Source organism: Miniopterus schreibersii (genome assembly GCF_964146895.1).
Source record: "Miniopterus schreibersii genome assembly, chromosome: 12".
Classification (NCBI taxonomy): Eukaryota; Metazoa; Chordata; class Mammalia; order Chiroptera; family Miniopteridae; genus Miniopterus; species Miniopterus schreibersii.
The window spans coordinates 4,398,111-4,411,360 of record NC_138112.1 but is presented as its reverse complement, the minus strand read 5'-3'; the positions used below and the strand labels follow the sequence as shown (position 1 = coordinate 4,411,360).

Here is a 13,250-nt window from a genome sequence, read left to right as displayed (position 1 = left end):
CTATCTCAAGATTTAACTACCTCCCAGAATTACTACACACATATAAGATATTCAGATATAATAGATGAAAGCGCTGTCTCTGCAGCTGACTTGGACACAAAGATCATTTGCTGGAATACAGCTGCCCCATTTGACTAGAGTAACAATATCACTGTTGATGTAGAAATAGAAAGAGCATACAGTCACTAAAAACATTATTTTGAGAGTTTAAAAAAATGAACTACTGAAAAAACTTATCTACTGTCAGAACACTGCTTATGCAACATTAGAACATTCTGACAGAAACAAAGGGCAACAAGAGGCAAGGAGAAAGAAAAAATCCTGCAGGTGCCCAACTTATCCTACTAAAAACACACAGCTCTCTCTGCTCCTGCCTTCCACAATAAAAACAATTCTGTTTCTTGTGACATATGAACAAACATTTCTTTTGCCAGGAATAGAAAACAACTTACTACATGAAAATGTCAACGTGTTCTACGGCACATTACACTAGCAGTGAGCAGATAAAAACCTTTTAAATAAGAGAGTTTGGGCTGTTTCCTCATCAAATTTTTAACATCACTGGCCCTTTATGCAGGAGGCAGCGGATCAATATTTCTCTCTCATTGATGTTTCTCTCTCTCCCTCTCCCTTCCTCTTTCTGAAATCATTTAGAAAAGAAAGAAAACTAGGTTGAATGCTTAAAAAGACGTGATAAAGTCAAATTAGATGTGGACAAGACAAGTGTAAAAGGTTGGAGGGAATCATAAAACTCAAGAGAGATTCTGTACTCATATTGCTTCACAAATGCCTTTAAATTCCTACTCTTCTTTAAAAAAGCAAATCAAAACTAGAAATCTTAGATGATGAACTGTGTGTACATTTAATGCAAACGAGATGAAGGAACTCCACTCAGTATACTAAGAAACACCTCGGCCCCACATCAAAAGATTAGCAAATTTGTTTCTTAAACAAATTGCAAAGAAAAAGAGGAGGAAGGGAAACCTAGAGAGTAAAACAATTTTTTTTAAAAATGTAAGAGACATCAATTAATTATAATGTATAAACTTTATTTAGACCCTGATTCAAACAAATAAGTGGTTTAAAAGAATATATACATATACATCAATCAGGGAAATTTTAATTTTTTATTTATTTATTGGTTTTAGAGAGAGGAAGGGAGGAAAGGAAAGAGGGAGGGAGGGGGAGAGAGAGGGGAGAGAGAGAGAAAGAAACATCGATCTGTCCTTCCACTTATTTATGCATTCAATGGTTGCTTCTTGTACATGCCCTGACCCGAGATCAAACCCGAAACCTTGGCAAATGGGGACGACGCTCTAACCAACTGAGCCACCCAGCCAGGGCCAATCAGAGAAATTTTGACACTGACTTGATATTTAATGACATTAAGGAATTACTGTTAATTGTTTTAGGGAGGATAATGGTACTGTAGTTTTGTTTCTCTGAAAAAGAATCCTCGTCTATTTAGAGATATATGCCAAAATATTTACGAATGAAATGATAAAATTCTGGGATTTGCTTTAAAATAAACTAGGGAGAAAAGAGAAACAGGATGGAATATAGATGAAAGTTTGGCCATGAGGTGATAACTGCTTAAAGTGGGTGACAGATTGGGAGGGGGGGGTAATTATACTATTCCCTTTACTTTTGTTTATGTCTGAAATTTTCCATAATAAACACTTTCAGAAAAATTAGTGAATGAGTGCATATGTATATTTTAAATTAAAATAAAATATTGAGTATTATATCAACATTTCTGATTTCCCTGCTTCGTTTTCCCCCCAATTTATAAGCAAATCATTAGCCAAACTTACTGTATAAGAGGCCTTGTACTGGAGGTTAAAGAAAAGAGCATATCATCAGATGCCCAACAGCAGTAACCACAAAACATTCTAAGGACAATATCCCCATATGGCCCAATTGCCCTTGAAAATCTTAGTAATGTGTACAGTGGATAAGGCAAATCCAAACACACTATGGCTGCTGCATCACCATATTTATTACATAATTATGTCTCTTACAGTCGCCTTTGCCATCTTTCCACCATTAAAACAAGGGAAGAGTAATTTACAACCTTCATTAATCTCTGAAATTCTCATTGTTTACCAAAGAATAGTTATTTAAAAATCAAAGGTTCAGAATCCGAGTCTATCTCTCATTAAATTTTCCTCTTTCCTTCATCAATTTCTCCAACATGGGTTTATGCCTCTTTGTGAAAGATCAGTAGAAAATGATGTCATAAAGAACACCTGAAAGGTTAGATTCACATTTATTTTCTTTCCTCTTTCAGGTTTGGGAAAGAAGGATTAGGCAGCTGGCTCTGACCCTCTTTTGACCCGTCCTTTATCTATTATCACCCTACATGTGAAGGTGCAGCAGAGACTTACAAGCTCCACGTTCCCAAGCCAAGAAAGGCAGAGGGGGAGACAAATAAAGGAAGAGGCTATCTCATAAACTGCTTCGGAGGCATAACCTTTCTGGAAAGCAATGTGGCAATACATGTATCAGGTGTCTTAAAAACACGCGTGTCCTTGCCCCAGTGATTTCACTTCTAAAGATCTTTTCTGAGTAAAAAATCAGAATGCCTCAAAGATTTGTGCACAAAATGGTCACAGCAAATCTGTAACAGTGAAAAACTGGAAAGAATCTTAAAGTAAGAGAAAGCTTCAAGAAGTAACAGTAGTCATATAATAGAAAAGTAGACATCCATTAAAATTGATGTTTACAAACAGCTTCTAATGACGGGAAAATACTTTTAATGAATGTTTAGGGGGGAAAAGGAATAAAAGTGTATATCAATATGATCCCAATTATGTATTTTACAATATTAACAACTGCTGCCTTTGGGTAGCAGGATTATAGATAAAATTTTTTCCTTCTGATTCTTAATAATTTTCTGAATTTTCTAAAATTTCTTCCATGAGCACAAATTACTTCTATTAAAAAAAAAAACAAAAACGGTAGGGCAGGGTGGTAGAAGAGAGTCAGTAATAATGAGCGATTGGCTTGGGGTAAGAGAATTCATGCTTAATATTCCCCTCCTCTTCTGCCAGGTTTGAGATGGAAGCATTCAACTGCTCCTTTAACTTAATCCTTTTTCTACCCTGACAAGAATAAATTTATTTTCTTGTCTTCTAGGACCAGTAGTTGCTATTTTTGCACACGGATGATACAACAAAAACTAGCTGAATTAAGCCATTAAAAGGTAGGAACCATTAAAAGCAACCACTAAAATTAAGGGTCAGTGACAAGAAAGTTGTTTTGTTTTTTGTTTTTATTTTAAATCAGTTCACCTAGTATAAAGAACAGAACAAGGGGTAACTCAACAAATAGTCTGAAGTTATCTCAGGAAGTGCCAGCAGCCCAAGACCCCTTCATAGACCTGCAAAGGGAGGCTCCAAGGCGGAAGAGGGAAAAGGCAGCTTTGGCTGACTACCTGCGGGGCCTGGATATGAAAGGACCCTCTATTTTTAAAGTAAGGTGGCTTGAATTTAAATTGCAGGGTTTACTTCTGTTACACTGAACTTCTTAATAATAAAGGTTTAAGATATGCCAAAAATAAATGACTTGCCCAGAAAGGTTGTGAAATCTCCTTAGCTAGAGATGTGTGAGAAAAAGGTAGAAAATTACTTTGCTTTAACATATTAACTAGAGAGAGGAAATTTCAATAGTAAAATTCTTAGATGTACTAAGAATATAAAAACAAACCCACCTCCCATTTTTTAAATCCTTATATTCACTCACTAAATTAATGTTCACAGGCACTGCAGTGGGCACGAGGAAAGCATCAAAAACATTAAAATCCTGACCTCATGGAGCTTACGTTCATTTATCATACTGGGCCTCCTAACAAGCATTAGAAGTTAGATATTTTCTACCTTATTTATTTATTTATTTATTTATTTATTTATTTATTTATTTATTTATTTTTAGAGAGAGAGGAAGGAAGAGAGAAACATCGAGGTGAGACAGAAACATCGGTCAACATCAATTGGCTGCCCCCTGCACGCCCCCCACACGCCTCACCAGGGATTGAGCCCGCAACCTCGGCATGTGCCTTGACTGGGAATCGAACTGGAAGCCTTTCGATGCCTGAGACAATGCCCAACCAACTGAGCCACACCAGCCAGGGCTTCTTTTTTTAGGTAAAATGACATTTATAAATTTCAAGCATATCAAAGCACTACCATAAAATAAACAGCATCTAGCATTTGGAATGGCCCAGAGAAGCCCAAAATAAATATCTGTGAAACAAAACTAAGAAAACTCTGTGGCTGAGGTCTTGGGATGGCAGGCAGACTTAATTTCACTATACAAATCTTTTTACTTTTTGAATTTTGTGCCATACATCAATTCCCAGTTATCGATAAATATTTTTTCAAAAGTTTACTGGATGGATAGATGGTTAGTTGGTTGCTTGCTTGGTTGATTGACTGGAATAAATGAAAAATTTCTTCTTCAAAATTTTCAGTCTCAAAAAGTGTGGTTAGCTAACCTAAATTTTCAGATTCAATTCTTCTGGAGGAAGCAATGAGAAGTAAAACATACTGCTGGTAAGCATGTACTGGAGCTGAAACTTGGCAGAAATTTGATTATTTCTCAGAACTTCCTAATCAAAACCTAAATATAATTTAAGACAACTGGCCAAAAGTATCCCACTGAATGGGTCCAGCCTACACAGACAAGCTTCAACAGGTAACGGGTTTGCTTCTCCTTCCTTTCAGCTTCTGGGAAATGAGGCTGAGCATTCGCAATCTGGCTCCTACCTCTCTGACAACCTAAATTCTGAGATGAAATACTATTCAGAGGTCAGAGACTCCTTGTCTACAATGAACTGCACACCTCCTAAACAGAAATACCAGATGGGGCAAAAGTAGATTTACAGTCGTTTATATGGAAAATAATACAATAATTAATAAATAATAATACAAGAATAAACTGTATCACATACTCACAACTGTAAACCTACTTTTGCCCCACCCTGTATGTACCAAACATAACTTAGGGATGGCTCATCCAACAGTATTGTACTAACTGATGGAACTTTATTATGAACAAATCTAAAAGAAGCTCTTTGAAGCTAATTCAACCAAGACTGTTGAGGTTTCTCAAAGACATCACCTTGACCACTTATTTAACAATTATGTATTACATTAGGACAAAAATCCACAAGAATGTATATAATTTTCATCCTCTGGATGTTATCAGTCATCCACAGGACAGTATGACTGGCCTGTATTATGTATAATGCCAGAAGGGACCAAACTACTATTAGAAGGTGTCAGGAACTCACCTGATGGGTGAGGTCATGCACCAGGGAAACAGGTGTAGCTCATACACCAAAAACTAGAACCACATAAGAGAAGCCCTAGGTAAGTGTTTCTCTTGGCCCTTACCTGTGTCATCAAGGCACATATCTTGGTGACCATTCTCTTAATGAGTTAAAAGATGGCACAACCCCCTGGAAACTGGTAGTGATCTGGTAAGTGAGAAGTCGATCTAAAACAGGTACCTTCAAAGACAGACCAGCCCAAGAGCAAAAGAATAATTACTCCTGTTCCCTGGGAGTAAGCTAGATTTAGTGACAAAGGAAAACTATATAAGGCAGACTGTGTTTATGGTCATTGCCTTTTCTGTTTCTTTCCATTTTTACTTCCTTAGTATTTTGAAAAGCTTTTTTGACACCTTAGTCATGTCAAGGGAGCACCAAGAGGTATTTGTGAGTAGGAGGTTTAAAGGCAAAGCAATGGCAAAGCAATGGATCCATGGAGGACTGCTGGGAAGTGGCAGGATTGACAGTGAAATACAGTGTTGGTATGTACTCTTCCTCCTATTTGGGGAAATTTTTCCTCTAATCATGACATCTCACTTTTGGAGTTTGGTTTAATAGAAAGAATAAATATCTTAGATTTTAATTAGTAGGTGTATTTTGTTTCTCTAACAAAAGATCACGTGCTCAGAAAGCAAGGGCAATGTTTTCTATCACTGGAGGAGTCAGAGTAGAGTTAACTAGAAACTGGGATGCCTGGATTCTAATTCCAACTCCCGCACTAACTAGCTATAGGATTCTGGGCAAATGGAGGGAGGGGGGAAGATACCAAAGGGAGTCATGAATCTAATGGGTAATTGGTCTAAACTACTTTAATAGCCCCTAAAGGCCTGAGATTCTAAACTCCATTAAGTCCATCTTTCTAGATTCTGAAAAAGAAAGCAATGGAATAGAAGATCTCTAAGATCTCTTTTGTGTCCAAAAATCAACAAATATTTGCTGGCTAATCGTGTTTAATTTATGTGCAAACGTATGATCTTCTCTTATTGTGTAAAAGAATGTAAGTTGTTAAAATATAACATCGCCCCCATCTGAAGAAATGCATCAGAAAAAGTTTTACCCTTAACCATAAAATAACCAGCATGAATTTTTAAAAACACAAATCAAATGATATCAGTGCTCTGCTTTGATATCTTCTGATGTCAATGCTGTTCCATGTCCAATTCCATAAAATGGACTATAAACCTATATGATATGGCCCCTGTCTACCTTTCTGAATCCATCCCTTACCATCCTCCCTGCCCCCTTGTTCACTAAGCTGCAGGCACCATGACCTTGGATCTAATTTTTTGAAAAACCAAGCTCTTTTCTACCCCAAGACCTTTGCACTTGCCATTCCTTCTTCACTGACTATTCTGCCTTCTAAATCTTCCCAGGCCGACACTCTCTCATCATTCAGGTGTCAATTCAAATATCATCACATTGGAAAAGCTTTCCTCAACCACTGTATCTGAAGCAGCATCCTTCCCCAGACACTCTCTAGCCCAGTTATTTTCTTCATAGTATTCATCACTAGGTGAAGTTAATTTTTACATGTTTCTTATCTGTCTCCTACCATAAGAAAGTAAGCTCCAAAAAGGCAAGAACTTTTTATCTCTCGTTTATCAGTGTACAAAGAGAGCCCAGGATAGAACCTGAACAAACTTTGGATTCAATAAATGTATGATGAATGAATGATAGATAAGAGAAAGATTCCACTTCTTTGCAGAGATGTTTTAAGTGCTTTTTAGAATTACAGAGGCTCTGGTGAAGAGAATTTTTTTCTTTTCAAAGCATCCATTTTGTTCTCTTTTATGCTGTGAACTTGAAAACATTAGCCAGATTGATGCCTGGAAAATGAAAACAGCACTTCTGGCACAGAAATAACTAGTCTGGGCACCTCTGGCTTGAGCCAGATCTATGACTTTCTAGGGAGCTGGCACCAAAGTCAGAATGTTAAAATAAACAGCTCTGATGTTGAAAGTGGAATACCAGTATTTTGAATCCAAATCAATCTTAGCTCTTCAACAAAGTCAGTAACCCCATCACAAATGAAGTATCATCTGTACCAAAATAAAGTTAGTCATCTTTCAGCAGGCATTTCTGTATTATCTAGGGATGGGACTATCCCTTCAAATGTAATATAAATCTTGCTTCCAATTTCTTTTTCACATATTCTCTTTTCTATTTACCGATGAGTCTTGTTTTCAGCCTTCTGATGAGCACAGCATCATCTCATACTTCTTTAAACTCTTCCTTAAACGTGCACATAAAACTATTAGCCCACTCTGAGTTTTTCTCCTCACGGAAATGAGTTCCCACTAAACCACACAGTCCACAGATGTGTGCTGCCTGGTCGATATTTGGAATGGGGTCATGGGGCAAAGTTTCCTCTGTGTAATATCTAAAGTAAAGAATCCTGACCTTGGACTTCTAAGTAGCACCCAAATGCAAATGTGTTCTTAAGCCTTGTAAGAATAATTCTTCACATTCTCCACCAAATTTAAGGGAATCTCTGGAGAAAAGACTACACTAAAACAAACTCTGTTCCAAACTCTGTGACAAAGAGTAGTAACACAAACTCGCAGAATGTTCGAAGCAGCCCAAATAAAAGCTGGCATCAGTCACAGTTTTCATCAGACAAGTCTCATAACTATTTAAAAAGTTTAACTAATGAAAAATTGTTTTAAAATCCCAATTTCATGAAATTAGCCCAGAGTCCACAGGAGTTTAATCCAACTCTCTCAAAGTGGCCCCTGACGTAATCACAAACTACTTTTTTACCCTTAAAGCATATCATCAGGATGGCATCTACCTACACAAAACAAATGGCATGTGCATTCATAAACTGTTCCCAAGGGGTGAAAGGTCAAAAAGGGGAACTATGTCTTACTCATCTTTGTTATTACAGCATCTGATGGTGATGATGATGATGATGATTACAGTGACTACATGCCTACTATGCCTACTACTGTTCTAAGAGCTTCACATATATTATACTGTTTAATTTTCATAATATTCAGAGTTAAGTACTTTTGTCATCTCACTTTACAGATGAGGGAATCCAAACACAGAGAAGTTAAACCATTTACCCAAGATCACCCAGCTGTTAAGCAGCAGAGGATCCAAACCCAGGCAGCCTTATCCAAAGCTCAAGTTCTTACCACAAATCAGTAATGGGCAAGTGATAAGTATCTGTTAAAACACACATTAAAAGTATTTGAGCCCTAGCCGGTGGCTCAATTGGTGGAGCATCACCCTGTACGCAAAAAGGTGTCAGGCTCTATTCCTGGTCAGGGCACATACCTAGGTTGCAGGTTGGGGCGAATAGAAGACACAACCAGTCGATGTTTCTCTCCCCACCTCCCCAAAAATCAATTAAAAACCTGTATCTTCGGGAAAGGATTAAAAAAGGAAAAGTACTTGACCAATGGCTTTTATACATTTACTTAAATGTATACAAAATATCTACTCCATTCTTATTCATCCAACCAGTGAAGGCATAGACACGGGCAACAGACTATAAGCAATTGAGCACAAAATCTTTATTTTTAAATCTCTTTAATACTTCATAGTGTCCTACCAAACGAATAGAGCCAAAGAATCTCAGGCTGAGGCTCCTCCAAAATAAAAAAAAGAAATCAAAGATGGTAGGACAAAGACAGCGAGGGTGAGCTGCTGACCAAAGTATGTCAGAGATGAATATCCTCTGCTGCTAACTATTCTGCAGTGACACTCTAAGCACTGCAGTGCTGCCAACATTAACTCTGAGCTCATGAATGCAGTGCTACAAAATTCACCAACAACCAAATAGGAAAATATTTCCTTTTCTCTGCTGACTTTATTCATCCCAGAGTCCTTCTCTAGGAGGTTTGAGAGTTAACAGAATCTGGGAAAGGGCCAGCTTCACCACTTATTGTTGGACGGAGTGCAGTAGCTTAGTCAATAAATGAAGTTTACTTTAGCCTCTTAGTCTTTGGAATGGGTAGTACATATAAGAAAAGGTGACCATAAATATTTCTTTGATGTTCAGAAATACCTACTACCTAACCTTCAGCCAACACAAATATCATCTGTATTACCTGAGTCTGATTGTTACATATGGTTATAAGAAAAATCCAGACCATTCAGTGGCCTGTGGGGATAAAAGGAGAAGAAATCACATACCTCTAAAAGACAAAACAGAAAAATAATACAGTCTGCGAAGAGATGGAAAAAAAAACAGCTCTTTGTTTCCAAGTGACCTGACTGCAGAAGTAAGATAAATGCTGCAGTGCATGGGAAGAAAAATCTATCTACCTGAGTAACTGAAAAAGCAGCTTCTGCTACTGCTAGTAAACCAGGCACCTTCCTCTCCATTATATAACCAAGCCATGGCCTCAATAGGCCTTCATACTGTATGTCAACAGCTGTTAAGCACATCTAAGCTGTCAGCGTTTGAGAAACCCTTCCAAAGTGGATTCAGATTAAGCAAAGAGCAGGCCAAAATACGCTCATCGTTTACCCACAGCACATGACAACTCCTATGAATTAAGCTTCACTCATGCCCTCAGAGTAATTTAAGCAACAAAAGATGGGGTGCTTGTAACTGTACTGTAACAAGGAAATTGCACAGTGCTACAGAAACACAAATGAGTGTTGGTGTGGTCCCATAACACATGCAACTCATTGAAATCATTGTCCAAGCCATCCATTTCAATCTCATTCAAGATTTTGAATATTTTCATACAAAGGAATTGCATAACTCCACACCACAAACGATCAAAGTTAAAACTAACATAAACAGTGACACCCGTTTATAAACAAGCCAATGTTTAAAATGCTGCAGTCCTGCCTAGGCAGGGTGGCTCAGTGGTTGAGCATCAACCTATGATCCAGGAGATCGTGGTTTGATTCCCAGTCAGGGCACATGCCCAGGTTGCAGGCTCCATCCCCAGTGAGGGGCGTGCAGAAGGCAGCCGATCAATGACTCATCACTGATGTTTCTCTCTCTCCCTTCCTCTTCCTCTCTCTGAAATCAATAAAGATATATTAAAAAATAAATAAAATGCTGCAGTCCTAAAGGATACCACGGCCTCAGAGAAACACTAAGAAACACACACACAGGAAAATTAGAAAGTGGGCAGACCAGCCATAATTAGCCACTGGTTTTGCTGACTACTGAAGACAGAAATGTCTCTTTTATATATAACTCCAAGAATCAACTGTTTGCAATTACATTTCCAAAAACATTCAACCCTGTCAGAAATTATTTTTATCAATATTTTGGTGTATCCAAGGGCTGACAGATATAAAATTCTTTAAGTCACAGACACCATAAACCAGAGGACCAATTAAGTTCAGAGTCCATCCCCCAAAGGTCTGAGCAAAATAATCACAGGAGTGCAATGTGATTACTTGGGTGGGGGAAGGGAGGCCAACAAGGAACCAAGCTCCAACTACTAGTTGTTTGTAAACATAAGTTTGGCTTGGCTAACAGTAAACAGAGCTGGAAGCACTGAGGGATGGGGGCGGGGTGGAGATGGACCAGAGTCTTGGCCTAGTCTACTCTCCCTCAGGGTTGGAGAGTCACAGTGTTACCTGGGGAACCGTGGACTTTGTTATCTCCTGCAGCTCAGACCTGCAGACTTGAGGCCCTCTGATAAAAACTGAGAAAGGCTGAAGGGCACCCCCTCCCCAGAGGAAGTGAAACCGACCAATCAATTGTCCACACGCACCCACCCTGCCACACAACAAGGGCCCCTTGTAGTCTATGACAGAAAGGAGGGGAAAAGGAACTTCTGGCGGTAAGTGAGCAGGAGAGAAGGCCTAGATAAGTCGCTGGCTTCTGAAAACCAGCGATTGCCATAAAAGCAAAAACACGGTAGGTGATGACAACCAGAGGCTCGGCTGAGGAGGTGAGGCGAACTGATGTGGCTTTTGTAGGAAGCAGCAGCAGCAGCTATAAGGGTTCATTAGTCAGGCTGAGGGAAACAAACTGCAGTTTTAAACATGGTGCATGACTACACTGAAAGTGTTCATTCAAGTGAGAGAATGAACAAAGAAAAAATTTGGAGTACAAATGGGCTTTGTGGGTCCAACTGAAACCAAAAGATTCCGCCTGATGCCTTAGATTCCAATACTCCCAAAGAAGAGGGCGACAGGAAAGTGCCACCGTATTTCCTCAAAAAAGGAACTTTACAGGTAAAAATGTGTAGGTTTACACATATGGCCTCCTAACTGACCTTGCCAATTTCACCTCTACAGCTCCACAGAGCCCTTGAGAACCAAAGGGCCCAATGCGCGGGCCCTGGTGCGGGGCCCCCCACGGAGAGCCCGCAACTGCAGACCCTCCAACCCCTCTGGCCTGCAATCCAGCTCTCCCAAAGCGTTTAACCCCATTACTGCGCCGCCATGAAAACCTGCCGCCCTCTGCGCCCCGAGCCCGCTCCTGCGGAAAAGCAGGACAAGTCCCCCCAGTATTCCCCAGGCTCTTCGCCGCTCCTGCAGGGATCTCGTCTGGCCTCCGGTCCATTCCCACCGTCCACCTCTGCCGGACGATCCCCTGCTGACTGACATCTGTCATAAGGTGCCAGGTGCCTCCCGTCTCCCGGTGCCCTGTCTCCACCACACCCTCCCCAAATCCCGCCCGGGCCGCCCCGGGTCCCCTGGCGAACCCCCACCTGCCGCTTCACCCCCGTCCCGCGTCCTCAGGGTCCACGTCCCCTGCGCCCCCGCCTCGCGCCCTCGGGGCTTCCTAACTGCTGGTTCCAGAGTCTCCTCCGCGCGTCCCGCGGCTCCTGCGAGTTCCAAGCGCCTCCGACCTCCCGCCCCACACGCCGTCCGCGCCGGGACCCTCCCTCCCGCCGCCCCGTGCGGGCCCCGGCGCGCCGAGCCCCGCGCCTCCGCCGCGGAGGTCCCCCCTCCGGCCCCGGGTCCCGCACCCTCCCGCCTCGCCCCGGCCGCCCCTCCAGGTCCCCTTCCCCAACGCTGCCCGCACCCGGAGTGCGCTCGCTCGCCCACCCCGCAGTCTCGGGTGGCGGGTCCTGCCCGCCCCGCTGCACTCGGACGGCGGTCCCGCCGCGCCACTACCTTGGCCTTGGTGACGAGGTGCGTGGCCCGCTTCACCACAGCGAAGTTGCCCTTGCCGATGGTGCGGTCGATCTCGTAGTAGCCGATGCGGGCAGGCACCGGCCCGCGGGAGGCCGGGGCCGGGGGGCGCGGCGAGCCAGGCGCCGAGGGCGCCGCCGCGGGCGCGGGCGCGGGTCCCGGCGCGGGCGGAGGCAGCAGGCGGCCCGCCGGTCCGGCGGCCCCCGTCCCGGCCCCGGCAGCCCCGCCGGCTCCGCTCGCCGCCGCTGCCGCCATCTTGTCGCGCAGTGAAACCTCCGGGGCCGCGGGGAGCCGGCGGGGGAGGGGGCGGGGGGCGGGCAAAGGAGGGGGGCCGCGCTGACGTCACTCCGGGGCGGAGCGCCCGCGCCGCCGGGGCCGGGCGCCATGGCAACCGCTCGTCACGTGCCGACGCGCGTCACTGCCCAGAGCCATGGCAACTGTGACCTCACCCGCGAGCTCGACCTTCCTGCGTGGGCCGGGTCCTGCGGCCTGGCTCCCGCCTGCCCGCTCTGGGGAGCAGACGGGGCTCCGCCGGTCTCAGGCCGCTCGGCGGGCCCGAGTCGGGCGCTTCCAGCCCCACCCCACGCCGGCGTCCCCGGCCTCGCTCAAGTGACCCCTCCTGTGGCCGCGCTAGCGGTTCAGCAACCCCCGGCTTCCCTAAAACAAAATACTGCCTCGTCACCAAAAATACCAGCCTTGCCCCATTTTAGCCCTCGAGGCCCGAGGCAGGAATAGCTACGGTTCTGAAGCAACTGTCGCCGAGTTGGCGGCGAGGCAGGGCTGGACTCTTCAGTCAAAGGCTTCCTCTTGCAAAAGCACCTCCCCCAGACGACCCACCTAATCGCCACCGAGC

The 13,250-nt window shown here is 43.0% G+C and overlaps 1 protein-coding gene across 7 annotated transcripts in view; it reads right to left on the bottom strand.

The window, feature by feature from the left end:
* SIK3 (SIK family kinase 3) overlaps positions 1–12,652 on the bottom strand; it is a gene marked incomplete at its 5' end in the record, with an annotated part of 260,849 nt that extends 248,197 nt beyond the window's left edge. For all 7 annotated transcript variants that reach the window (XM_081153135.1, XM_081153139.1, XM_081153137.1 and 4 more), the window contains one exon: positions 12,380–12,652. In XM_081153135.1, the coding sequence (XP_081009261.1) occupies positions 12,380–12,652 (273 nt within the window). The remainder of the gene's footprint in view (positions 1–12,379) is intronic.
* Between the last annotated feature and the right edge of the window lie 598 nt (positions 12,653–13,250).